This window comes from Suncus etruscus, chromosome 14, assembly GCF_024139225.1.
Source record: "Suncus etruscus isolate mSunEtr1 chromosome 14, mSunEtr1.pri.cur, whole genome shotgun sequence".
NCBI classification, from domain to species: Eukaryota; Metazoa; Chordata; class Mammalia; order Eulipotyphla; family Soricidae; genus Suncus; species Suncus etruscus.
The window spans coordinates 51,761,858-51,785,311 of record NC_064861.1 but is presented as its reverse complement, the minus strand read 5'-3'; the positions used below and the strand labels follow the sequence as shown (position 1 = coordinate 51,785,311).

At 53.3% G+C, this 23,454-nt stretch overlaps 2 protein-coding genes across 4 annotated transcripts; one reads left to right on the top strand and one right to left on the bottom strand.

Moving 5' to 3' along the window:
• Positions 1 to 3,696: 3,696 nt before the first annotated feature.
• On the top strand, positions 3,697 to 15,497 carry DOK4 (docking protein 4). Of its 3 annotated transcripts, none has more exons than XM_049786146.1 (9): positions 3,697 to 3,837; positions 8,292 to 8,559; positions 12,434 to 12,541; positions 12,671 to 12,785; positions 12,893 to 13,012; positions 13,105 to 13,294; positions 13,840 to 13,978; positions 14,076 to 14,178; positions 14,317 to 15,497. In XM_049786146.1, exons 2-9 carry the CDS (start codon positions 8,494 to 8,496, stop codon positions 14,436 to 14,438), a joined length of 963 nt encoding a protein of 320 aa, XP_049642103.1. In that variant the 5' UTR covers positions 3,697 to 3,837; positions 8,292 to 8,493; the 3' UTR covers positions 14,439 to 15,497. The 3 variants fall into 3 exon arrangements, with proteins under 3 accessions (XP_049642103.1, XP_049642102.1, XP_049642101.1); XM_049786145.1 differs by having other exon boundaries at positions 14,076 to 14,199; XM_049786144.1 differs by having other exon boundaries at positions 14,076 to 15,497.
• Positions 15,498 to 16,029: 532 nt separating this feature from the next.
• POLR2C (RNA polymerase II subunit C) lies at positions 16,030 to 21,773 on the bottom strand. Its single transcript, XM_049786150.1, has 9 exons — positions 21,662 to 21,773; positions 21,385 to 21,434; positions 19,628 to 19,696; positions 19,420 to 19,472; positions 17,886 to 18,014; positions 17,378 to 17,429; positions 17,087 to 17,255; positions 16,919 to 16,993; positions 16,030 to 16,305 (listed from the first exon to the last, which is right to left on the bottom strand). Exons 1-9 carry the CDS (start codon positions 21,745 to 21,747, stop codon positions 16,161 to 16,163), a joined length of 828 nt encoding a protein of 275 aa, XP_049642107.1. The 5' UTR covers positions 21,748 to 21,773; the 3' UTR covers positions 16,030 to 16,160.
• Between the last annotated feature and the right edge of the window lie 1,681 nt (positions 21,774 to 23,454).

Here is a 23,454-nt window from a genome sequence, read left to right as displayed (position 1 = left end):
CCACGCTATCTCTCAATCCCCTAGTTTTTCTTTTCCTTTTTTTTTTTTTTTTTTGGCTTTTGGGCCACACCCGGCAGTGCTCAGGGGTTACTCCTGGATATCTGCTCAGAAATAGCTCCTGGCAGGCACGGGGACACTGGGATTCGAACCAACCACCTTGGGTTCTGGATCGGTTGCTTGCAAGGCAAATGCTGCTGTGCTATCTCTTTGGCCCCTAGTTTTTCTTTTTTAAAATATTTTTATTTTGGGGCCGGAGAGATAGCATGGAGGTAAGGTGTTTGCCTTTCATGCAGAAGGTCCGTGGTTCAAATCCCGGCGTCCCATATGGTCCCCCGTGCCTGCCAGGAGCGATTTCTGAGCATAGAGCCAGGAGTAACCCCTGAGCACTGCCGGGTGTGACCCAAAAACCAAAAAAAAAAAAAAAAAAAAAAAAAAATATTTTTATTTTATTGAAACAATTGTGATCTACAGACTCCTTCATAGTGAATTTCAGATATTCAATGAGTCAGGCCCTTCTCACCACTAGTGTCAACCTCCCTCCACCAATGGACCTAAAGTGTATTCTATCCAGCCACCCTTTGCCCTCTGCCCCAGTGTAACAGGCTCCTATGGAACTCTAGTTTTTCTAGGAAGCCATCATTGGAGGAAGAGTATAGTATCTGTCACAGTTGGGTATAAATCTATATATATCTCAAAATTAAAATTTTGATAAGGGGCTGGAGAGGTGGCTAAATGGTAAAGTGTCTGCCTGGCAAGTATGAAACTTGAGTTCAATCCCTGAAACAACAAAACAGCAACATAAAGTTTCTTTATTTTATTTTGTCTTTTTGGACCACACTGGGCAAGTATTCAGGGGTTATCCCTGGCTCTACAATCAGGAACAGGACTTTTTTTTTTTTTTTTTTTGGTTTTTGGGCCACACCTGTTGATGCTTGGGGGTTACTCATGGCTATGCACTCAGAAATCACTCCTGGCTTGGGGGACCATATGAGATGTTGGGATGCACTACCGCTTGCATCACCACTCCAACCCAAGGTGTTTTTTGTTTGTTTGTTTTCAGGCCACACTTGGCGGGTGCTCCAAAATCATTCCTGGCAGGCTCAGGGGGACCATCCGGGATGCTGGGGATTTAATCTGGGTTGGTCACATGCATGGCAAATGCTGTACCTGCTGTGCTACTGCTCTGGCCCAACAACATAAAAATTTAATTAAGGGCCCGGAGAGATAGCACAGCGGCATTTGCCTTGCAAGCAGCTGATCCAGGACCAAAGGTGGTTGGTTCGAATCCCGGTTTCCCATATGGTCCCCCGTGCCTGCCAGGAGCTATTTCTGAGCAGACAGCCAGGAGTAACCCCTGAGCACCGCCGGGTGTGGCCCAAAAACCAAAAAAAAAAAAAAAATTTTTTTTAATTAAAAAAAATCTGGGCCCGGAGAGATAGCACAGTGGTGTTTGCCTTGCAAGCAGCCGATCCAGGACCAAAGGTGGTTGGTTCGAATCCCAGTGTCCCATATGGTCCCCCGTGCCTGCCAGGAGCTATTTCTGAGCAGACAGCCAGGAGTAACCCCTGAGCACTGCCGGGTGTGCCCCCCCCCCCAAAAAAAATCTAAGTGACAAAAGGAAAAAGAGAAAGAGAAAAAGGAGAGAATGGGGGAAATGATGGGGATAAGAGAGAATAAAGTTTGGGAAAACCCATGTAGAGAAGATTCTATTAAATTGTGAAAATTTTTGCTATTGTTGAAAAATTCTTTCCTAGGTATCTGCCCTCAGGAATCACTTCTGGTGGGGTACCAGGGATTGAACCCAGGTCAGCTGGCAAGGCAATCACTCTTCCAGCTGTACTATCATTCAGGACCTTCCCTATGTGTCTGGTAGGGACTGTTACTGGGATGGTCACGTAGGGAGGCTTTATGGGCTGTGGTTGACGCAGAGCAGGAAGGGTCAGCTTGGAAGGCACAAGAGGCCAAGAGGTCAAGTCCAGGCTGGCAGTGTGACTGACAGGGCCTGGAGCTGCCACCTCTTCCAGGCCTTGAGACTGTCCCTGGGCTCGCTTGGGATTATCACCACAGACTTCTTTAGGAATTTCTGGCATAAATCAAGAAATCTCTTTGAAGTTCTAAGGGCAGCCCTGGGCAAAGCAGAGCCCCAGAGATTGTGAGTCAAGGACAGCAAGAGTGAGTCTCAGCTCCAGAGGAAGGGGGAGGGGGGCATGAATGGGTTGTTGCACTGGAAGGTGGTTCCATTCCCAGGATTTCATGACTGCAGTGTCTTATAGATCAGAATGAAGTTAGGGGACAGGGCTGGTGCATATCAGAATGTCCCAAGGGGAGCCGGAGCCATAGCACAGTGGTAGGGCATTTGCCTTGCATGTGGCTGACCCAGGACAGACCACGGTTCGATCCCCTGGGGTCCCATATGGTGGTCCCCCAAGCCAGGAGTTCACAGGGTGTGGCCCAAAAAGCAACAAAACAAAACAAAAACAAACATTCTGAATTCTTTATTTTGTTTTGGGGGTTCATACTTAGATGTGTTCAGGGCTTACTCCTGATACTTTGTTCATCACTTCTGGTGATGTTTAAGGGACCATAAACCATGCCAGGGATTGAACCCAGGTCAGCAAGTTGCAAGGCAAGTGCCTGATGCTCTCTATAGGTTTCCAGCCTCACATTTTGATTTCTTAGATCTAGAAAGTGACAAGGAATGTGTTCAAATTTTTTTTAAATTAAAAAATGTTTACAGGGTAGGAGATAGCATAGAGATAGGGCGTTTGCCTTGCATGCAGGATGGTGTTTCTAATCCTGGCATCTCATATTGTCCCTACCTGAGCCTGACAGGAGCGATTTCTGAGTGTAGAGCCAGGAGTAACTCCTGAAAGCTGCCGGCCAGGTGTGATCCAAAAAACCAAACCAACACAAAACAAAACAAAACAAAAAATACAACAGAAAAAATGTTTACATTACTATTTATTTGTGGTTTCTGGAACCACACCCCATGGTGTTCAGAGCTGCACCAAGCTTTGCAGCGCTCAGGGTTTGCTCTCTTGCTGAGGAGGCTTAGAACTTCCCATTCCTGTCTGGCATCCCATCTAGAGGATACCTGAGGTTTGTGATTTCAACAGACCAGAGCTGGGGACCTGCTCAGGTCTAAGGGGCCAAGTGTGTGTTGGGAAAGACCTAGAGGAGCCGGTTAGATTTGGAGAGCAGTCTGGGGCAGTGGGGGGGACTCAGGGCTACCTCCTAGCTCTGTGCTCTGGGATCACTGCTGGGGGGGAACAGGAGGATGGAAGGAGATTGAACCCCTAGGCTAGTTCATGCAAAAGAAACTGTAATCCCTGTACTATCTAATCTCTTTTGGCACTCTCAGGGGGGATTGAAATAGAAATACCAACTAGGAGAGATAGGTGTTTTAACCCCAGCACGTTCAGGGCCCAGAGTTCGGATTCCTGACATCACATATGGTCCCTGAGCACTTCCAGGAGTGATTCCTGAGTGTAAAGCCAGGAGTAACCCCTAAGATGCAGGATGAAAGCTGTGGGGGTAGGGGGATCGAAAGAGGCCTAAAGGAGACGTGCTGGGAGACCTGGACAGCCTGCGTCCAGGAGCTCGGAGACATACGGTAGCAACTGGCCGGGGGAGTGTCCTGGGCGGGGCTGCAGGGCCCGACCGGGCGCGGGGCGGAGCTGCGGCTTTGCAGGAGCCGGAGCCGAGCCCGGCGGCCGCGCCTCCCTGGCTCTCCCCGTCCGGATTCCCGGCGCCGCAGCCGCCCCGCCGTGACGCGGGCATGAGCCTGGCCAGTCGCCCAGTCCAACTAGCGCCCCCGGCCCGGGCCGCGGCGCCCAGGTAACTAGGGGGTACGGGCCGGGGGTTCTAGGCCACGCAGGAGCCCGGGAGACCCTCAGCCTCTCCTACCTGTGAACTCCGGGGAACGTGTGTGTGGGGTGGAATGGAGTTTAGGGACTCGCCTCCAAAGCCGGTGGGGTCCCGGGAAACTATTCCCTTAGATCTACCCACCCCGCTGTCCTGTCCGGGCCTTACTGAACGGGGGTGACCATTCTTGGTCCTGACTTCATCCCGATTCCCCAGATACCCAGGAGGGAAGTAGAAGTCTTCACCCTGCTTAACCCAGTCCAGCCCCGCCGCGCTAACCTACTTTCCTGCCCAACCTCTCTGTCACCTCCTCCAAATTCCAAGAGACTCCTTCACTCTGTCTCCCTGGACCCACCTGTCTTACAGTTCAGACTCACGCTCTGGGCCCTTCTTGTCTTGAGCCCTTGGTCCGGCTTGGGGGACTCCTATCCCCCTCTCTTGCAGGGCCCTAGTGACTATGTCCCTGCTGTCTGTCACTGCACGGGGCCAAGCAGAACCACAAGGCATTTACATGACTGAAACCCAAACACAATCATGTATGTAATTAAGGTGTTTAAATAAATTAAAAAAAAAAAAAGAAAGGAAAAAAAAAAAGAAAAGTACTGGCATATAGAATCTGGTTTAAAGTACATTTTCTGATGCAGTAAGTCTGAGGTCAGTCCTGAGACTTGATATTTTTCTCTATTTGCTTCTGATTATTTTATATAATAAATATAAAATTCTATTCTGTTTAAAAAAAAAAAAAAAAAAGAACCGAAAGGCAGCCTGACACCTGGGCCCTGGGTGCAGGGCAGTGGCCTGGCACTCAGGTGGAGCTTTTGGGGTGGAGGAGGCTGGAAGTCGAGGTCAGTTAGGAGCCCGGCAGCATTAAAAAGACAGCCGGTCTATCAGTCTCTCTATGGATCGCCAGTGGTTCCCTTTCCTACACCTTTAGGGGTTCAAGGGTTCAATGCAGGCCATATTATTTTGGTTTTGGTTTTGCTTTGCTGGAGGTTGAACCCAGGTCTCTTCCAGACCGGCCTTTAACCACTTCTCAGTCAAGCTTTCTTGTCTGCCAGCTGGAAGGGTCGTGCCCCTGTCTGCCAAGTTGCTTGCCTGTGTGCCAGCCAGCGCACTGGCTGCGTGCTCTTCCTCCTGGGCAGGTAGCAGGGCCTAGCATGAGCTCACCCAGCCACCCTGTTTAACCTGGGACTGCCCGGCCTGGCCTGGACTCAGTGTCCCCCACAGCCTCCCCCTTAAGACCAGCTTTGTAGGGGGTCTGGGCCTCCCTTCTGGAAGGTCCTGGGTCCCTGAGCCAGCTGCTATGCTCACACTTCTTGTGCTGAGAAAGGCTGAGGACAGTCTAGGGAACACCTTGCTGGTGCTCTGGGCCCCTAAGTCTTCAGCACCTTTTCTGCTCTGGTCCCTGTTGTGAGTGCCATCACCCCATCAGGGAGGGGGACATGGGGCTGGAGCAGCCAGCCAGAGAACAGGGGAGTCCTCAGGATCACAGGTGTGGAGAAAGTGGAGACTTTGATAGTGTGGGGGCTCAGGGGGGGCCTGCGAAGCTGCTCTGGGAGGTGACCTTTGAGCTGAAGAGACTGAACCTGGAGACCAGGGGAGGGAGAGGGAGCATGGTGGGAGAGTGGGGACTTGTCGACAGATGTACTTGCAGCTGGAGGAGTGGGGAAGCAGCAGGGGGCCATGCTGAGGTATTCCCACAGTGGGTACAGATGAGGCAGCAGGATGGGGGGGGAAGGGTAGGGTAGCAGTGGTTTTGGAACTCCGAATCACAGATGCTCTTCCCCAGTCCTTCTTAGGGGGCAATGTGATTTGTCTTTGGACCTACTTAGATGAGACCTTCATACTTTGCAGGATGGCATCTATGAGGGGTTGGGGACCCCTTTTGACCCTTAGTAAGAAGGCTCCTGCATTGTAGGGTGAGAGGGCCAGCCACAGGCCACTCTCAGGCAGACCCAGACCTCCGGACTAGGAGGGCTCCACGGGCCAGCCTGAAGGCCTGATAAGATCCGATCTGTCAGGGTGGGGAGGTGGGTGGTGTCGACCCAGCTCAGCTCACTGATTGGTTGTCAGTGGGGAGTGTTTGTTCTGAGCCAAAGCCTGGGGCAGAATCCAGGTGCGGTGGGAGGGCTAGGGTGGGGGTGAGGGGGGGACAGCCTGGCTTCTCTGTGGCCTAGACCCTGCTCTCCTTGGAGCTGAGTGTTCTTAGGCTTCTTTTGGACAGACCCACAGACTGGCAGATAGACAGACGGGTTTGAGAACTGCTGTCCATCTCATGAGGAAAGTTGGGGTGCTCAGCGCTCCTGTTTTGTGTTTAAAAAGAGCCCTGGTCCTGTGTGGGGACAGCAGGGGTCCTTGGTGGGGGCAGCCTCACCTCTTGGCTGCTGCTGTAGCCGGCACTATCTCAGCATGGGGGGGGGGGCATTAACCTGCGTGAACACAGTATGATCCATCTGCAGGTTGGGGACAGCAGTTCTGCATGCTCCCCCCCACCACACCTTGGTCCCCCACCTGTCCAGTGTGTGAGGCAGCTTTGACTGACTCCTGACTCCCTTGGGTATACCCCTGGGAACCCCAGACTAAGGTTTTGGCTTGTGCAGATGTCATTAAGTCCTAATATGCAGGGCAGAGTGCCTGCTGCCCACCAGGGCTGCTCTTCTTGCTGGGCAGTTTTTGCAGTCTGGTTCAAGGCCCAGGGGATGGGTTGCAGCCTTCTGGACAGCATTGCTGGACACAGGCAAGGCCCTTACATACTGCCGACTGGGCTTCAATCCATAGCATTCTATATGGCTTCCTGAACCCCACAAGGAATCATCCATGAGCACAGGGACAGGAGTAAGTCCAGAGTACTGTTGCATGTGTCTCAGAAACTATAATAGGGAGATAAATGGGAAAAAAAAGTAGGGTGCTCCTCAGAGCTGGGTAGTGGACATGGGGATGGTGTTGGAACTAAGGAAGAGGACAGTCATGCTGGGCTCATGCTTGTCCCATGATGGTCTCTCTGGCCCCTTGGCACCTTGTTCCCACATCACAGGCTGCCCGGAATGACCCCAGAGCACTGTAGGCTTCTAGGTGGGCTCTGATTGCTGTCAGCTTAGCCTGGGTGGCAGATGGGAGGCTCCGAGGGCTGGGCCAGGCAGTACTGGGGTACAGCCTCTGAGTGTCAGAACTTAGTGTGGCAGGTTCCAAACTAGATGGTGAGCCAGTCTGGGACCCCCTGGGTAGGGAGACAGCTGTGAGGGTATCTTGGACCTTGCCCTGAGGTGTGCAAGCTCTTGGGGTAGCCGCCCTGTCCCTGGTTAGGGGCTCAGTGCCAGAACTCCCTGCCTGACCCAGTGACCCCACAAAATCCTTTGCACTCAATAATCTGGAGGCTGGGGTGGATGGAGCTGGGGGCACATTGCCAACATCAGGCACCACCCCATCCCTGTGCCCACTCTGCCCTGAGCCTGCCCCCCCCCATGCCATCATTCCACTCCCTGTGTGACCTTATCCAGGCCACATACCCTCTGGACAACTTCTTTTCCCCAGCTGTAAGATGGGGGTGTCAGGCTTGGTCACTGCTAAGACACCTCCTACACTCTTCATCATTTGTTTATCTGATTAGTGATACCTGCTGGTGCCCCCTTGCCTGCTGCCCCTGGATTTGTTCTGCCTGGACCAGAGGGTCCCCAGTTCTCCCTGTAATGATCTCTGGCCTTTGCTTGGCACAAGGGGCCCTGGTTGGAGGAGGCCAAATCCCTGAGCCCCAGAGACACTCAGTCTGCCCCACCCTGCACCCCCAGCAGCCCAGCCCGGCTCTGGCTTATCTGGGGACCCCGCCCGCCCTGCTGGACTCTGGCCTTCCATCCCGGAAGCTGCACCTAGAGGAGCTGCAGAGGAATCCCAGGGGTGGGGCTGAGGCCTGAGTGGCTGACCTGCTGGAGGAAGTGGGACTCTGCCAGGACCCCAGATGCTGATTGTCTTGTACCTGGAGTGTGGGAATCTCCTCAAATGGCCTCTGAACCATCTCCTGGAGTCCCTATCCTGTGGGCACCAGAAGGGTACCCACTCCTGGATGTTGCCCCACGTCCGATCTAGAGTTGGGACAGGAATTGGGGCTGGGCAGCCCCTCCCTGCCAGTGCCCCTACCTCTCCTGGAAGCCGAGGCCTTTCTCCCAGGAAGGGGTTAAGCCAGCCCCAGCCGTGAGGGAGGGGACTGGGCTGGACCATTTTCCAGGCTGCCGCCTCCACCTCGGGCTTTCCTGAATGGTTCTGCCATTCCGGGTAGGGAGGGAGGGAGGGAAGGAAGGAAGGAAGGAAGGAGGGCGGGCAGGCTGGCGAAGGGAGGGAGCAGTGTGGGAAGAGGAAGGAAAAAGAAGGAGACAGGCAGGGGAAGCAGAGATGTCGCCGGCTCAGGCTCATCTCCCCGTCTTTCCTCCTGCCAGCAGGTGCCGGCCGAGGGAGCCTCGGGGACAATGCTGAGGCTGCCGAGGTGAGGGCTGCCCGTCCGACGGCCGGCCAGGCGAAGGTGGGACACGGACAGGATCGCGAACAGGTGATCGGAGGCGCCAGAAACCAACCGGAGCTGCTGCCACCGCCGCGGTTCCCTGCTCTCCCTTGGGCCAGGCCGGGGGGAAACAGCAAACCATGGCGACCAGTTTCAACGACATCGTCAAACAGGGCTATGTGCGGATGAAGAGCAGAAAGCTCGGGGTGAGCGTGGCTCCGGGGCACCCTCCAAGGACCCAGCCAGAGGCTTGTGGGGTGTGGGTGCTCCCTCCACCCCTCACACCCATCCGAGTGCTCCCTGGCATGTGCCCATGCCCCTGATGAAGGCTGACTGGCATCCCAGCTGCTGGGCCAGCGGTGGCAGCGGTGGGCAGGCAGCTGCCTGGTTGCTATTGTTGAAGTTGTAGCTGCCAGGGATAGCAGGAGCTGGCAGGGCTGGTGGGGAGCTGAGAACCCCCAACCCCCAGTTCTTCACTTCCCCGGCCCCCTTCTCCCTGCCCCCCACGCCTGTCTTCTCTGAAAGTGCAGCCCCCCATCATGGCGTATGGGGATTTATTTGCCTTTGGGGGGTTGCTTGTACTGTGAAACGCTTGCAAGGGAGAGAGGCTGGTGGCGGGGCTTCGTAGTGTGCTGGCGGGTGTGAATCAGGGGACTTAGAGTGAGCCCTTCTCTGCTCTCCTTCTGGTCCTGGGTTGCACCCTGAGGTTGGGGGTATGGAGGGACTCTGGGGATTCCTGTACTGGGCTGTCCTCTCCACTCACCCCCACAAGGCAGGAACTGAGGCATGGGGTCCTAGGGCCCACATTGTTGGTGAGGTTGTCAGCCCCCATTCCCACCTCAGGGACTGCCCTGGTGACTCAGTGGTCTGGGGGTTCATTCCTCCCATAAACTGAGGAAGCTCTGCCTGTGTGGTGTGGGGGTGGGGCAGTAGTACCAGGGTCCCCCAGGGGGGTGTTGCTGGGGGTCGCTGCTGAGCTGGGGAGGTGTTTGGAATCTTGCTCCATTTGGGTTTTATAGCTCACTTGAGTCACCTGCCCAGAAACTCATGCCTTGGTGATCTGTCATTTGGCTCTTGTACTGAGAGAAGGACAGAGTCCCCCAGAGCAGAGATCTAGGGGGGTATGGGAGGGCCAGCTCCCACATGGCTCCCCTCAAGTCCTTTGGGCAGGCAGGAAGAACCTTGAGACTTCTCACTAGACATGGCCAGTGGGACATTTTGGGAGCTGTGATGTATCAAGTTTTGTGGGGGGAACACACCCCTTAAAGGAATTTAGTTTTGGGGTCACTGAAGGAGGCCAGCCACCCACCTGTCAGGGCTTCCTCTGCACAGAGCAGTGTGATGGTGTGTATGACAGTGAGAGTGAATGTAACAGTCAGAATGTGACAATGCGAGTAACAGTGAAGTGATAGTGAGTGGGTGACCAAGAGATTGTGACAGGGAATGCGAATGACAATGAGAATGTGAGTGTGTGGCAGAGTTGTGACAGTGAGAGTATATGACAGTGAGTCACACTGTGTGCCCTGTGTGATAGTAACCGTGGCAGTGTGTGACAGTGAGAGTGTCACACTTAGTGTGATAGTGAGAATATCACTGTGACAGGGTGTGACAGTGAGTGTGTGGCTGAGTTTGACTGTGACTGGGTGTGATTGACAGCAACTGTGTGACTGCAAGTGTAACCATGTGACAGTAACTGGCTGTATGTGACAGTGAGAATGTGGCATTGTGGAACTGGTAGTGTGTGACAGTGTGTGGCTGTGTTTCTGAAGCTCTGATAAAAGACTTGAGAAGTGGGAAGGGGCGTCTTGAGGTGACTCTCTGGGGGCAGTGTTTGGCCTGGAACCAAGCAGTAGGGGACTCAGCCTTTAGACCTTTGCCTCTGAGAATACAAAAATGAATGGAGCCCAACCTGGTGGGGTCTATTTGTCCGCTTGTCCATCCGTCTGTCCATCCATCATCCATCCATCCATCCATCCATTCATCCTTCCTTTCTTCATGTACCTGCTTATTCCTTCCCTCCTTCCCTCCTTCCTTCCTTCCTTCCCTCCTTCCCTCCCTCCTTCCTTCCTTCCTTCCTTCCTTCCTTCCTTCCTTCCTTCCTTCCTTCCTTCCTTCCTTCCTTCCTTCCTTCCTTCCTTCCTTCCTTCCTTCCTTCCTTCCCTCCCTCCCTTTCTTCTTTATTTCCTCCCATACTCCCTTTCTCACTTCCTCCCTCTCACTTTGTCTCAGCAGAACTGTTCATGGGGCTACAGGATATGGGTGATAAGGGTAACAGTCTCTGCCCTGCCTGAAGAGCATCCCACTGAGCCAAGGTCCATGTGATGTGTTGAGGTGATTAGAGAAGGGGTGTACTAGGGCCATGGGAAGCACCCTACAAGGGAAGACATGTCCCCCAAGCTGAAGGACTTCTAGAAGCAGCACTGCCAATGCCTGATTCCTCTGGGTCCCTGAGACCTAGCAGAGCAGGGCTGGGGGCTTGTGCTCTGGCCTCAAACGGCCCGGTTCCCTCTGTCCTGCAGGAACCTGGAGAGGCTGTGCTGTGCAGATGAGGCTCATCGAAGCTCACAGCTGGGCTTGGGGGTGTTGGGCCAGAGATCAGGTGCTGGGGTGGTTTTAGGCACAGGGAATGTGCTCTGAAGTAACCCCAGGTTCTTGGCTCCTCCACTTATTTGATTTGTTTTGGGGCCACACCTGGTGGTGCTCAGGGCTTACTCCTGGTTCTAGCTCACTTCTGCCTGGGCTTGGGGACTGTGTAGGTTGTCAGGATCATATGGGTTGTCAGGGATTGAGCCTAGGTCTGTCCTGTGCAAGCCATGCACCTATGTTCTATTGCTTCCTTTTGCCTTTGAGAACTTCTGGCCTCCGGGTGAGATGGGGAAGCATCCTTGGCCCCTAAACTCCGGGCAGTTCAGAGAATAAAGAGGTGTTAGTGAAGGTACCTTGATACTAGAGTTGGGAGCCCTCCCCAATTTAGAGATCAGGGCTGTGGGTGTGTAGCTGGGGTGGGGCCAGGCCTAAACCCCTGGAATGTGCCTCAGGGTTGCTAGCCCCCTGGAGCAGGTCAGTGTCTGGCCTGGAGAGTGTTTGGTATCTGGACAGCCTGCTTTGCTTTATTTATTATTTTATCATATTTCAGTGTTAGGTTTTTGGCTACACCCAGCAGTGTGCAGGGCTTACTCCTGGCTGTGTGCTCAGGAGACAATGAATGTATGGTACCAGAGATGGAGGAACATGGGCCAGCTGCTGGCCAGGTGTTAAAGGGGTCATTTCTAGTTATGCTGTGGGGGACCATACTGTATTGCTGGTGACTGAAATGGGGTTGGACACATGCGAGGTGAGCACCTTAACCCCTATAGTATCTATGGTTCCTTTATTTTATTTTTAAAGCTTAAGCAGGGGCTGGAGATATAGTACAGCAGGTAGGACACTTGTTTTCCATGTGACTGACCTAGATTTGATCCTTGCTCCCCCTTGTGATCCTCTGAGTACCCACCTGGAGTGACCCCTGAGTTCAGAGCCAGAAGTAACCCATGAGCACCATTTGGTTTGACCCCAAACAAAACAAACTTGGAGCTACCTCTGCCTCAGTACTTGGTGATTGCTCCAGATGACTCTTGGGGGGGCATCTGCATTGTGTTCAGGATCAAATCACAACTTCCTGTGTGCAAAGCCTATGCTCTAGCTCCTGGATAGCTTACATTAGATAGTCCCCCAACATACTCAATGATTGTTTTTAACTTTTGGGTGCCTCAGTTTCCCCATCATTCTAGTGGGGATGGAAGAAGCTGGTATGCAAGCACCCCAGCCTATGAGGAGCAGAGGAAGTGCTTAATAAATACTGGGCCCTCCTCAGAGGCAGAACAACTCAATAGTGAATATGAGGGGGTGGGGAGTGGGTTGACAACCAACCAAGTAACCAACTCTTGGTGGGGCATTCTTTCCCAGTTTTCCTCTGGGCCTGGTGCTTTTGGCTGTGCGGCACTGCCCCCCGGCGGTAGGCAGGGAAACAGCAGGGCCGTACTGGGGGTTAGAAGGGCCAAGGAGGCCTGATACTGATCGACCTTCTGGTTGGTCTACCAGATTTACCGGAGGTGCTGGCTTGTGTTCCGGAAATCCTCCAGCAAGGGGCCCCAGCGGCTGGAGAAGTACCCAGATGAGAAATCCGTGTGTCTTCGAGGCTGTCCCAAGGTGAGCTCCCCCAACCTGTCAGCAGTGCCTCTGAGAATCCTGAAGACTGAGAGCACCTTTATGGGGGTAGTTAAACTTTGGGGCTGGTCCCTGGGGATATGAGGCTGAGTTCTTTGTGGTGCCATACAGGTGACGGAGATAAGCAATGTCAAGTGTGTCACTCGACTCCCCAAGGAGACCAAGAGGCAGGCGGTGGCCATCATATTCACTGACGACTCTGCCCGGACCTTCACCTGTGACTCAGGTGAGGACCCAGGAGCCTGGCCACTAGTGTCGAGTGGGGTGGGGATAGGCCTGCTTGGAAGGCTGGGGGGCTTGGAGCAGGTTCTAGGAGATGGTCTGTGTTCTCAGAGCTGGAGGCGGAGGAGTGGTACAAGACCCTGTCCGTGGAGTGTCTGGGGTCAAGGCTCAACGACATCAGTCTTGGGGAGCCGGACCTCCTGGCCCCAGGGGTACAGTGCGAACAGACAGGTAAGACCTGGCTCTAGGTTGGAGGTGGGGGTAATAGGGGACCCTCCGCCAAGTTCCTCAGCCCATGCTGAGGATTCTGATTCCCGATTCAGACCGCTTCAATGTCTTCCTGCTGCCCTGCCCCAATCTGGACGTGTATGGCGAGTGCAAGCTGCAGATTACGCATGAAAACATCTACCTCTGGGACATCCACAACCCTCGAGTAAAGCTCGTCTCGTGGCCCCTCTGCTCACTGCGCCGCTACGGCCGAGATGCCACCCGCTTCACCTTTGAGGCTGGCCGGTAGGTGCCGCACCTCCAGTGCCCTGGCTCAGGACTGTATGTCCAAGGGGAAGGGACAACTGCATATCCCCGCCTTCCAGAAGTAGAGGTTTGAGATAGGCAGGGCCAATCGATCGAGTTCCACTGCTTGGGCTCAGTTTAGAGTCTGGCACTGGCATTTACTGTGTAGACCTGCGTCTTGAATTCCTCTTCTGCAAAATGGGGGCTCAGGAAAGCACATCAAGCACAGAATTACAGTGAGGATGGGGAACTTCTGATCTGAACTCTGCAGCTTGCATTACTGGATTTAAATCCTGTCTAATCCTCTATAACCTTTGCTACTTGCCCCTGGCTACCTCCTTTTCCTCACCTTTAAATGGTTTGAGGACATGTAGGGTGGGGAGCTGTTTTCATGGAGGCCAGCAGGACCCTGAGCATTTATGGAGCCCTGTCTATGGTCCACTCAGGCCCAGACAGCCCTGCCTATGCTCTTGAGGGTCTGGAATGCAGCCTTCGTGGTGGGGCCCCTTCCTGACTAGGCCCTCTGCTTGCATCCTGTGATGCAGGATGTGTGACGCAGGAGAAGGACTCTACACTTTCCAGACGCAGGATGGGGAGCAGATCTACCAGCGGGTGCACGGTGCCACGCTGGCCATAGCTGAGCAGCACAAGCGAGTCCTGCTGGAAATGGAGAAGAATGTGCGGGTGCGGTTGCTGGTTCTGAGGGGTGGGGTGGGATGGGCAGGAGGGGCAGGAAGGTGGTGGTCCTGGACTCACTGAAAGTCCCTTTCCTGCCCCACAGCTCCTGAACAAGGGTACTGAGCACTACTCCTATCCCTGTACACCCACCACCATGCTGCCCCGCAGTGCCTACTGGCACCACATCACTGGCTCCCAGAACATCGGTGAGGCCGCTAGCTACGCTGGTGAGTCGCTGCTGGGGCCTGCGTCCACCTGCCTGGAGGTCCCACAGAGGGACAGGCAGAGTGGCCAGGGAGCCCTTGACACTGCCCTGAGGCCTGGCCCTGCCTGTGTGTCCACAGGTGAGGGCTACACTGGGGCAGCCCAGGCCAGCTCCGAGACGGACCTCCTCAACAGATTCATCCTGCTGAAGCCAAGGTCAAGCCCAGGGGACAGCAGCGAGGCTCAGGCCCCAGCCCAGTGACGCAGGGCTGATGGGTGCCCACGTGACTGTGGGGCTACCTGTGACTGTGGACGGTCCCAGGGGCTGGAGCCATGGGCCCAGAGAAGGGGAGCAAGCTGTCTCCTTGTCCCCAAGAGTAAGGCTGACCAAGGTCAGGGTGGCCAAGCCACCGAGCATGTGTGAGGGGCTGGAGCTACCATGGAACTCTATACTGTTAATGACTTAATATATATGGCTCATGATATATTCTCTATTAATGAAACCTCCCTATCCTTCCCCTCTACCATTTTCAAACCCTGAGACCAGGCCAGAGTCCAGGCTGTACTTGAATGGGGGGAACCTTTGTCCCTGCCCTCTGGAGCTGGGCTCTCTGGCTGCTGGACCCCAGGAGCAAGACTTTCCCAGCCCAAGGCTGCCGCCACTGTTCCCAAGCGGTCCAGAGACTGGCCAGTAGGCAGCTTCCAAGTCCTGCTGGCCTGGAGTGGCACAGGAAGGATCCGACTCACACTGCGCCACTTGGTAGTCCCGCACTTGGAAGTTCTAAGCAGAGGTGCCATTTGGTTGGTACCTCAGGTGAAAAATTTTGTTTTAAAAATGTCCTTTCTGCCCCTGCTCCTTTGTGCTCAGCAGGCTGAGAAGAGACCCTGGGGGTAAGGCCGCTGGTGGCTGCAAGGGCCAGTCTAAACTCTGCACAGGGCAGTCTGTGGCAGACAGGGGTCACCTCAGCCCGGTGGGGCGTCTGGCCCACCTCCTGCCAGCCACAAGCACCCCAAAACTCTCCCACATGGTGCTGAGGCTTGCTGCTGAAATGCAATTAAAGCAATTGATTTTCTAGTGCTGGTATTTATTGATGACCGTGCAGAAGGGCTATCTTTCTATCACGTCGTACCTTTGGTTGCGTGGTTTTTGTTTTTTACTACTTTAGGGTTCTGATTTGTGGAAGCAAACCTTGTAAATAACCACTATTCCAGTTGTGGCAGGAGAAAGCCAGAGGCTCAGGCTCCCCCTTCCCGGCCCCCACCCCCCTCCCCCGCCTACTCAGGCTCAGCTCCTAATGCTGACCCTGGGCCTGCCCCTCCATTCCCCAGAAACAGCTCCCCTGGAGGAGAGAGCTGACCACAGCTCTGGGAGGGGAGGCAGAGCTGGCTGGCTGAGTGGCACGCTGACGCATGAAGGAGATTATGTTGTGTTTTTATTGCCAAAAAAATAAAAACTTTCAAAAAGGCAACTCCTGTTAATCAATACATACCCCTCCGCTCTGTTCCAGACCTCCCATTTTCTCTGTTTCTCTCCTAACACACTAACTGTTCAGGATCAGTTCTGACTTATAGGGTTAGAGGGATTTCTGCCAGACCTTCACTAGGGTGCCCCTAACTAAAGAGCTGGGCCTTGGTGGAGTCCCAACTGACAAGAGCATGAAAGAAGGTTTATTGGGGAAGGATTGTTGGGGTAGTGGGGAATCTAACACTTCTTACAGGGCATCAAAGTTGTCCCACACATGGAACAGACTGAAGGAGGGTGCAAGAACTGAACTGAGTTCAGTAATGGCCCAATTGTGAGAAACCCTCCTGTGGGTCATAGCAGAGATGAGTAGAAGTCAGGCCCAAGGAAGAGCAGGCCGCAAGGGACACAGCCTTCAGTGAGCAGGACGGATCCTTCCTCATGAAATTATCTAGCTGGCCCTGAAGACCGACCTAGAGGCAGGAAGTCTCAAGTCCCTTTCTGCTGGATGTGGAGGGCAGCTTAGTTTATGGTGAGGACATCGCTCTGAATCTCATGACTCAGCTGCGTCTGTAAATCACTCAGCTTCTTCTTCAGCCCAGACAGGGCCGAGAGGACAATAGTCTCAGGGCGCAGAGAGCCGCAGGACTCCACATTGTAGTAAAACCTGGGAGATAATAAGAGTTGGGGAGAGCCCGCCAGGGACTGGCTGGCTGGCCCTTCCCCACCCGGACAGACTCTTCTCAGGAGCCTCGCCCCACAACTGGTCTTCATGCTCAGACACATTGGCCCCTGTGCTGGCCCACTGGCTTGCCCTGCTTCACCACTGGGTGAGAGAGGCTGGTCTCTGCTGTGCATAAGGGGTGTGCATGTGCCTAGGAGATTGAGTCACACCCTATATAGCTTTACTGTCTTCAATCCTGGCAGAGCTTGAGAGACTCAATCTAGGGTAGACATGTCCAAACAGGAGCCCTACACCTGCTTACTTTCTCTGGCCCAAAGGGTACAAATGTTGATTTTTGTTTTCAGGCCAAACCCAGTAGATACTGGGGATTAAATAGAAGTTGGCCCGGTGCAAAGCTAGCACCCTATCCATTGTACTATCTCTTGCTCTGGAGTGTATATTATTACAGAACCATTGAGAATCTCTGACTAAAAGGGGGGTCACAGCCTGCCTGGGATATCCATACACCAAGGGATTAGTGTTGTTTTTTTTTTTTTTGCCTACAGGCCCGGGATACAGGGGCAGGGGTGTTGTGAGCCTCAAGCCCAACCCTTACCGCTCTGGCTTGCCATTTGGGTCGTAGGGAGCCTGTGACTCGTCCTCGTCCAGCTCTGAGTACTCGCTCTTTGGCCTGTGGTGAGACACACATCAATCACCTCATGCCATATGTCACAAGCAAGCCTGCACCAGACCCATCACAGAAGCAGCCTTCACCCCCACGTACCACTCCTCGGGCTTGGGGTACACGGTGTGTCGCAGGGCATTGTCGGGATCATACTCAAAGGCCACCCCGGCTGTAGGGTTCCACTTGGCATGCTCCTTGCCGAACCCCTTCTTGGCGTAGGCACGAAGTCGCAGCTCCTGGCCCTTTCTCAACTTGACAATGAGGATATCTGTGGGGAGGGGGCATGCTGGTCATTAGCCTCCCCACCTGGACCTGGAGTGGTCCCTGGAGACAGAGGGTGGACCTGGTGGTGGCCTCCCATGGTTATCTGTGCCCTCACTCCCCTCTTACCATCCTGCTCCACATAGTCATTGGGGTCATTGTCTCGGTTCCGAGATGTCACCTGTAGGGGACCAGGACAGAAGTGACCTTTAACAGCTCACCAAACACTCCTGGAACCACCCTCAGCCTGCCTGGCCCCTGCCACACCAGCAAGATGTTGGGGGCCAAGGGGTGCAAGTGCCCATGTGGTCGCCACTATCTGTGCTGGTGACTGGACTCTAACCCAGACCTCAGGGCTCTGGAACAGTGTCTCCAACAGTACCAGGGCCCAGAGTGACAGCTGCAAAGCACCAATAGTACCTCTGGTCTGGCAAGAGCCCATGCAAGTACTTATGGTCCCAGACAGAGTGTCACCAACAAAGTCAGTGGCGCAAACTCATACCGGGGCTGGCAAGGTGGCCGAGGCCTGGCACTTGCCTCTCATGGTGAGGCCCTGGGTCCAGTCCCAGTACCATGAATGGTATTTTAATCCTTCCAAGGTTCCCAGCTGGCCCTGCTGAGGCGACAAGACACTGACCGGGATGACTCGGGGGCTGTTGGAAATGAGATCCCGGGACGTGACGTGGCGGGTCTGGTCTTCGTTACAGCGCACATCCAGTGTGAATTCCACTGAGCACTCGGGACAGAACTCTTCGCATGTGCAGTCCTGTGGCAGATTCCCCAGTACCCCTCAGGCCTCTGCAGGCTGTGCCAGCCTCGCCCAGCAAGCTCAGGTGCCAGTTCTGAGTCTGACCACTCTATCTCTTTCTCCTTGATGCCACCACAGAACCACCACTCAGCTTTAACCATTATCAACCATTTTTCACTTTTTTGGGCAGGGAGGGAGGGAGGGACCAGGCCACCCTAAAGGTGCTGGGGCACTCCTGGCTCTGTTTGGCTCACTCCTAGTAGCATACCATGCAGAATCCAGCTGGCTGCTCACTAATAACTGATGTGGATTCAATGTTCTTGCAGGTTAGGGTCTTTTGGTAAGCTTATCTTCAAGAAAAATGACTGAAGTTACTAGAACGTAACCCAGGAAACTCATGAGAAACATGAAAAATAAGGGTCAAAATGTAGTACCCTGGGGTCAGAGTGGTGGCACGCTTGGTAAGGCGTCTACCTTGTCCATGATAGCCTAGGACAGACTGCGGTTTGATCCCCCGGCATCCCATATGGTCCCTCAAGTCAGGAGTGATTTCTGAGCGCATAGCCAGGAATAACTTGAGCGTCACCAGGTGTGGCCCCAAACAAAACAAAAAGTGGTACCTTGGGGCCAGAGTGATAACACAGCGGGTAGGGCATTTGCCTTGCATGTGGCTACCTGCGATTCAATCCCTGGCATCCCTTATGATCACCAGAGCCTGCCAGGAGTGATTTCTGAGCACAGAGCCAGGAGTAACCCCGAGTGCTGCTGGGTGTGCCACAAAAATAAATACAATAAATAAATAAAATAAATTAAGGGGCTGAAGCGATAGCACAGAGGTAGGGTGTTTGCCTTGCACACTGCCGACCTGGGTCAGACCCGGGTTCAATCCCAGGCATACTATATGGTCCCCGAGCTTGCCAGGAGTGATTTCTGAGCGAAGGACCAGGAGTAACCCAAGTATCACCTGGTGTGGACCAAAAACAAAAACAAAAACCCATGATCCCCTAAGCAGCAAGCTAGGAGCACTGCTACTGCTTCTGAGCACTACTTGGTGTGGCCAAGCCAAACAGCAAAACGAATCAGTCTGAAAACATGAACCAGCCAAACAGAAGCCAATACTGCGGTCTAGACCTCAGACCCGCAAAAAGAGACCAGTCAAGGTCAGTGATGGGTAACTAGGAATCCCGAAACATAGACTACCCTGGGAGGAGCAAACTCACACTCAGTTTCATAGGAACTAGAGAAGTAGGGTTATATGGGAAGGAATTTGTATTGGTTCAGGATGTTCAGGCTCAAGTGATAAGGGATGAATGAGCATGATATCTGCAACATTCTCAAATAGCCCAGCAAACTACACCTCTCTACAGTCTCTCCCCGAAGACAAGAAGCTCCACATGCTCCCAACCTCCACTATACTACATACCCGGGAGTACTGCAACTTGTCCACAATGTCATCACTTGTGAGTGGAATCAATCCTGGAAGACACAGCAATCTTGTTAAGGAGGCAAGGCCCAAAAGAAATCCTAGATGCATGCTTGGGAGCAAGGCAGCTTCTGGCCTAGGCTACAGGCATAGTCAGCTGCGACATCCTTTCTGATGCTCCTTTAACCACCCTATACTCAGCACTTACCAAGTCTGTGAGCAATGAACTCATCGTGAAGGACGGAGGAATTGGCATCAATCTGAACCCAGTCGATGGCTAAAAAATAAAAAGATGCAAACAGTTCGGTTCCCAAATCCATGTCAAACACAGCACAGCGTTCTCCAAATGGAACTTCTGTCTCAGGCTCTAAATCAGAGGCTGGGCCAGGCTGTCAGAGCCTCATTCAATAGCTCAAGGAAGACCCAAACTCCTGCTTTCATAGAGTTCTCTGGGCCACACAGAAAACCACGACTAGAGAATACAGGGGAGACTCTCCTTTCAGTTGATTACATCTTCAACACTTAAATCTGCTTTGTGTCGGGGCTGGAGATAGCATGGAGGTAAAGCGTTTGCCTTTCATGCAGAAGGTCATTGGTTCGAATCCCGGCATCCCATATGGTCCCCCAAGCCTGCCAGGAGTGATTTCTGAGCGTGGAGCCTGGAGTAGCCCCTGAGCACTGCCGGGTGTGACCCCCCCCCAAAAAAAAATCTGCTTTGTGTCAACACCAAACCCCTAAAGACAAACTTTTTGAACAATTTTAAGTCAAGGAAACCATTAAAAAGGAACACAGACTTAAGGTCTATATCTTGTTTTATGATAAATCAACCAATTTAACTTTATAAATGTTGGGAGAATAGCTTTAATGGGCAAGTCTAACATAAAACAAAAAGCAAACCAGGAATGAACTAGTAGAAGGGTGAGGACCATCCCGTGAGCCAAACTTTTAGTTGGCTTATCATGCAAGCCAGGGTCAAACCAGGGTTGGCTGCATGCAAGACAAGTGCCTTAACCTCAGCACTATCACTCTGGTCCTACCTCAGTTTTTTTGGCTTCTTTCCTAGCCATGACCATCTCCTACACTTAGAAGGCCTGTGCCTTTCTCCTGGTGCAGGTTAAAGTCCTTGCAGCTTTTAACATGCTGAGTCTTACAGGCTGTCTGTATTTTAGACAGGATTAGCATCCCCTACAGACAAGATATCTGCCTGCACCTGGAGATAACTCATGTAGTCTGTCTAATACTTCACATACAAGTTGGCTAAGGACTGAACTCAAGTGCACATAAAGCATGCCCCACTGACCCCAAGATACTAGAACCATAGTACTCTAACTGCATCCTGGTAGCCACTGGGTGCTAGTACTTGCAGAATCAAACTCTTCCGAAGTAGAGGCACCTAGATCCCAATGGTGGGGGCTGCAACCTAAAACCCCCACTCCCTTGCTGCACTTGTGATGTTGAATGCCAAGGGAAAATCCCTAAATCTGCCCACTGTCCCACAATGTAACTCAACTGGACCTCACAGTGTAAGCCATGAGCTCGAGATGTCACTTACTGACCAGAGACAGCTGGAGGTCTAGAAGTCAAGCAGGGACCTGGCTGAGCTTGGTGTGGAATTGAAGGTGAGGAGGGAGTAGTAAGGGACCACACTGCTTAGTGGCCAAGTGCTCCACAAAACCCCTTAGGGACCCGTACCCCGGAGGGGTAGCTCAGTGCTCTCTCTGCTACTAAATGGAGTATCTGCCCAGTGCAAAGCACAAGCAGTGGAGTGCAGGCAATTTAAGCAGAAATGGTGTCTCCCTGATGGCGGCCACACAGCACCTGTTAGGCTTCTCTCCAACAGCCACTCAGAGGGGGAGATCTGTGGGATTCTCTCCCCTGCACTCAAGATTTGAGTGGGGGCCCTTGCAGCACCCCTACTTCATCTTGGGAGTCACGCTGAAGTCCCAGGGGGAAAGGATCCTTTACCTATGATGGGCACCTCGGCGATGAAGACCCTCCGGATGGAATTGGCCACCCTGCGGGACAGAAAGCAGGCGGCGTGAGGGGAACCCGGGTTCGACCCCAGACACCCCACATGGTCCCCCGAGCAACCGCCAAGGAGTAATTCATGATGGCAGAGCCAGAAGTAACCCTTGAGCACTGCCGGGTGCAACACCCCCATCCAGAAAGAAGCCCTAGTATGAGGGTGCAAGGGGCACCCAGCACTACTCGGGAAGACCACGACCACGGCCACCCGCCTTACGCCAGGTCCGTATTCTCGATGATGAACTTGACATTCTCGTCCGTGAGCTCCGTGATGCGCACGGTGGGCTGGTTCGCGTACGGCATCGCGCCCCGCCAGCTCCGAGTCCGCCCCGCAGCTCACCTCCCGCCGGAAGTGGCTCATGCGGACACACCGCTTCCGGTTGGACGTGCTCACAGCGCCACCTACTGCCTGGAGGCCAGCAATGCTGCAGGGCCTTAAAAGGCGGCGGCTCCCGCCTTCACCTACCTCCATTTGTGTCAACAAGACTTCTAGGAATTCCCCAAGCAGAAATACTTAGAAAACAATGAAGTAGGGTTGGGGAGAAAGCTCAGGGCTGTAGTTCAGGGTGGCCTCCCAAACAAAGAAGCCAATGAGTACATTGATGAGATATTCTTTGGCAAAGTGTAGCTAGCTGTCTGGTAAAATTGCCACCAAAAATATAGCTGGAGAGATAGCACAGTGGGTAGGGCACTTGCCTTGTATGCAGCCAACCAGAATTCGATCCTGGCACCTCATATGGTTCCCGAGTACCATCAAGAGTAAGATTCGGGGGCCGGAGAGATAGCATGGAGGTAAGGCGTTTGCCTTTCATGCAGGAGGTCATCGGTTCGAATCCCGGCGCCCCATATGGTCCCCTGTGCCTGCCAGGAGCAATTTCTGAGCCTGGAGCCAGGAATAATACCTGAGCACTGCCAGGTGTGACCCAAAAACCAAAAAAAAAAAAAAAAAAGAGTAAGATTCGTTGGGGGCTTGCAATAACTGCCCTAAATAAAAAATAAATAGCCAGGGGCCGGGCGGTGGCGCTAAAGGTAAGGTGCCTGCCTTGCCTGCGCTAGCCTCGGACGGACCGCGGTTCGATCCCCCGGCGTCCCATATGGTCCCCCAAGCCAGGAGCGACTTCTGAGCGCATAGCCAGGAGTAACCCCTGAGCGTCACCGGGTGTGGCCCAAAAACCAAAAAAAAAAAATAATAAAATAAATAAATAAATAAATAAATAAATAGCCAGGGGCCAGAGAGAGCATGGAGGTTGAGTGTTTGCCTTGCATGCAGGACGGTGGTTTGAATCCAGGGATCCCATATGGTCCCCCGAGCGATTTCTAAGCATAGAGCGCTGCAAGTTGTGTCCCCAAAACAACAAAACATAGCCAATCCCCTACCACTCCCAGATCTGGATCTGAAATGCAGGCAGAGAGTGGGCTTTGTGTAATGGCGTATCTACACATCTGTGTAGCTGGGGTGGTGGTGGTGGGGTGCATCACACGAACCCCAGTAGGGGAGAGCTCAATGAATTACCAGCCAGAGTCCAGAAATAGTATGGCGGGGAAGATGTTTGTCTTGCACGTGGCAACCCTGGGTTCGATCTCTAGCACCCCATATGGTTCCCTGATCCTCACCAGGATGGATCCCTGAGATCAGAGCCGGGAGTAAGTCCTTACCACTGCCAGGCTTGGGCCCCACTCTAGAGAAAGATGGGGGTTGAAACAGAGCTAAATGGGCTAGAGTGCATATTCTGCAAAGGGACCCAAGTTCAAACTTTGGCACTATATAGTTCCCCAAGCAACTCCAGGAGCCATAATCAATCACTGAGCTCCCAAGAAGCACTGGGTGTGGGCCAAAAGCCAAAGAGAAAATAGAATAAACCTCAGATTTCTACTGCAGGGTTCTTAGTATCAGCAGCTGGAAAGAATCAGAGCTGCCAAGGAAAGAGAAGGAGGTCACAGGAAGATGCTAACTCAGCCTGGAGTTCTCCCCCAGCAGTCAGATTGGGTAGAAAACAGTGAAGTGAAAGA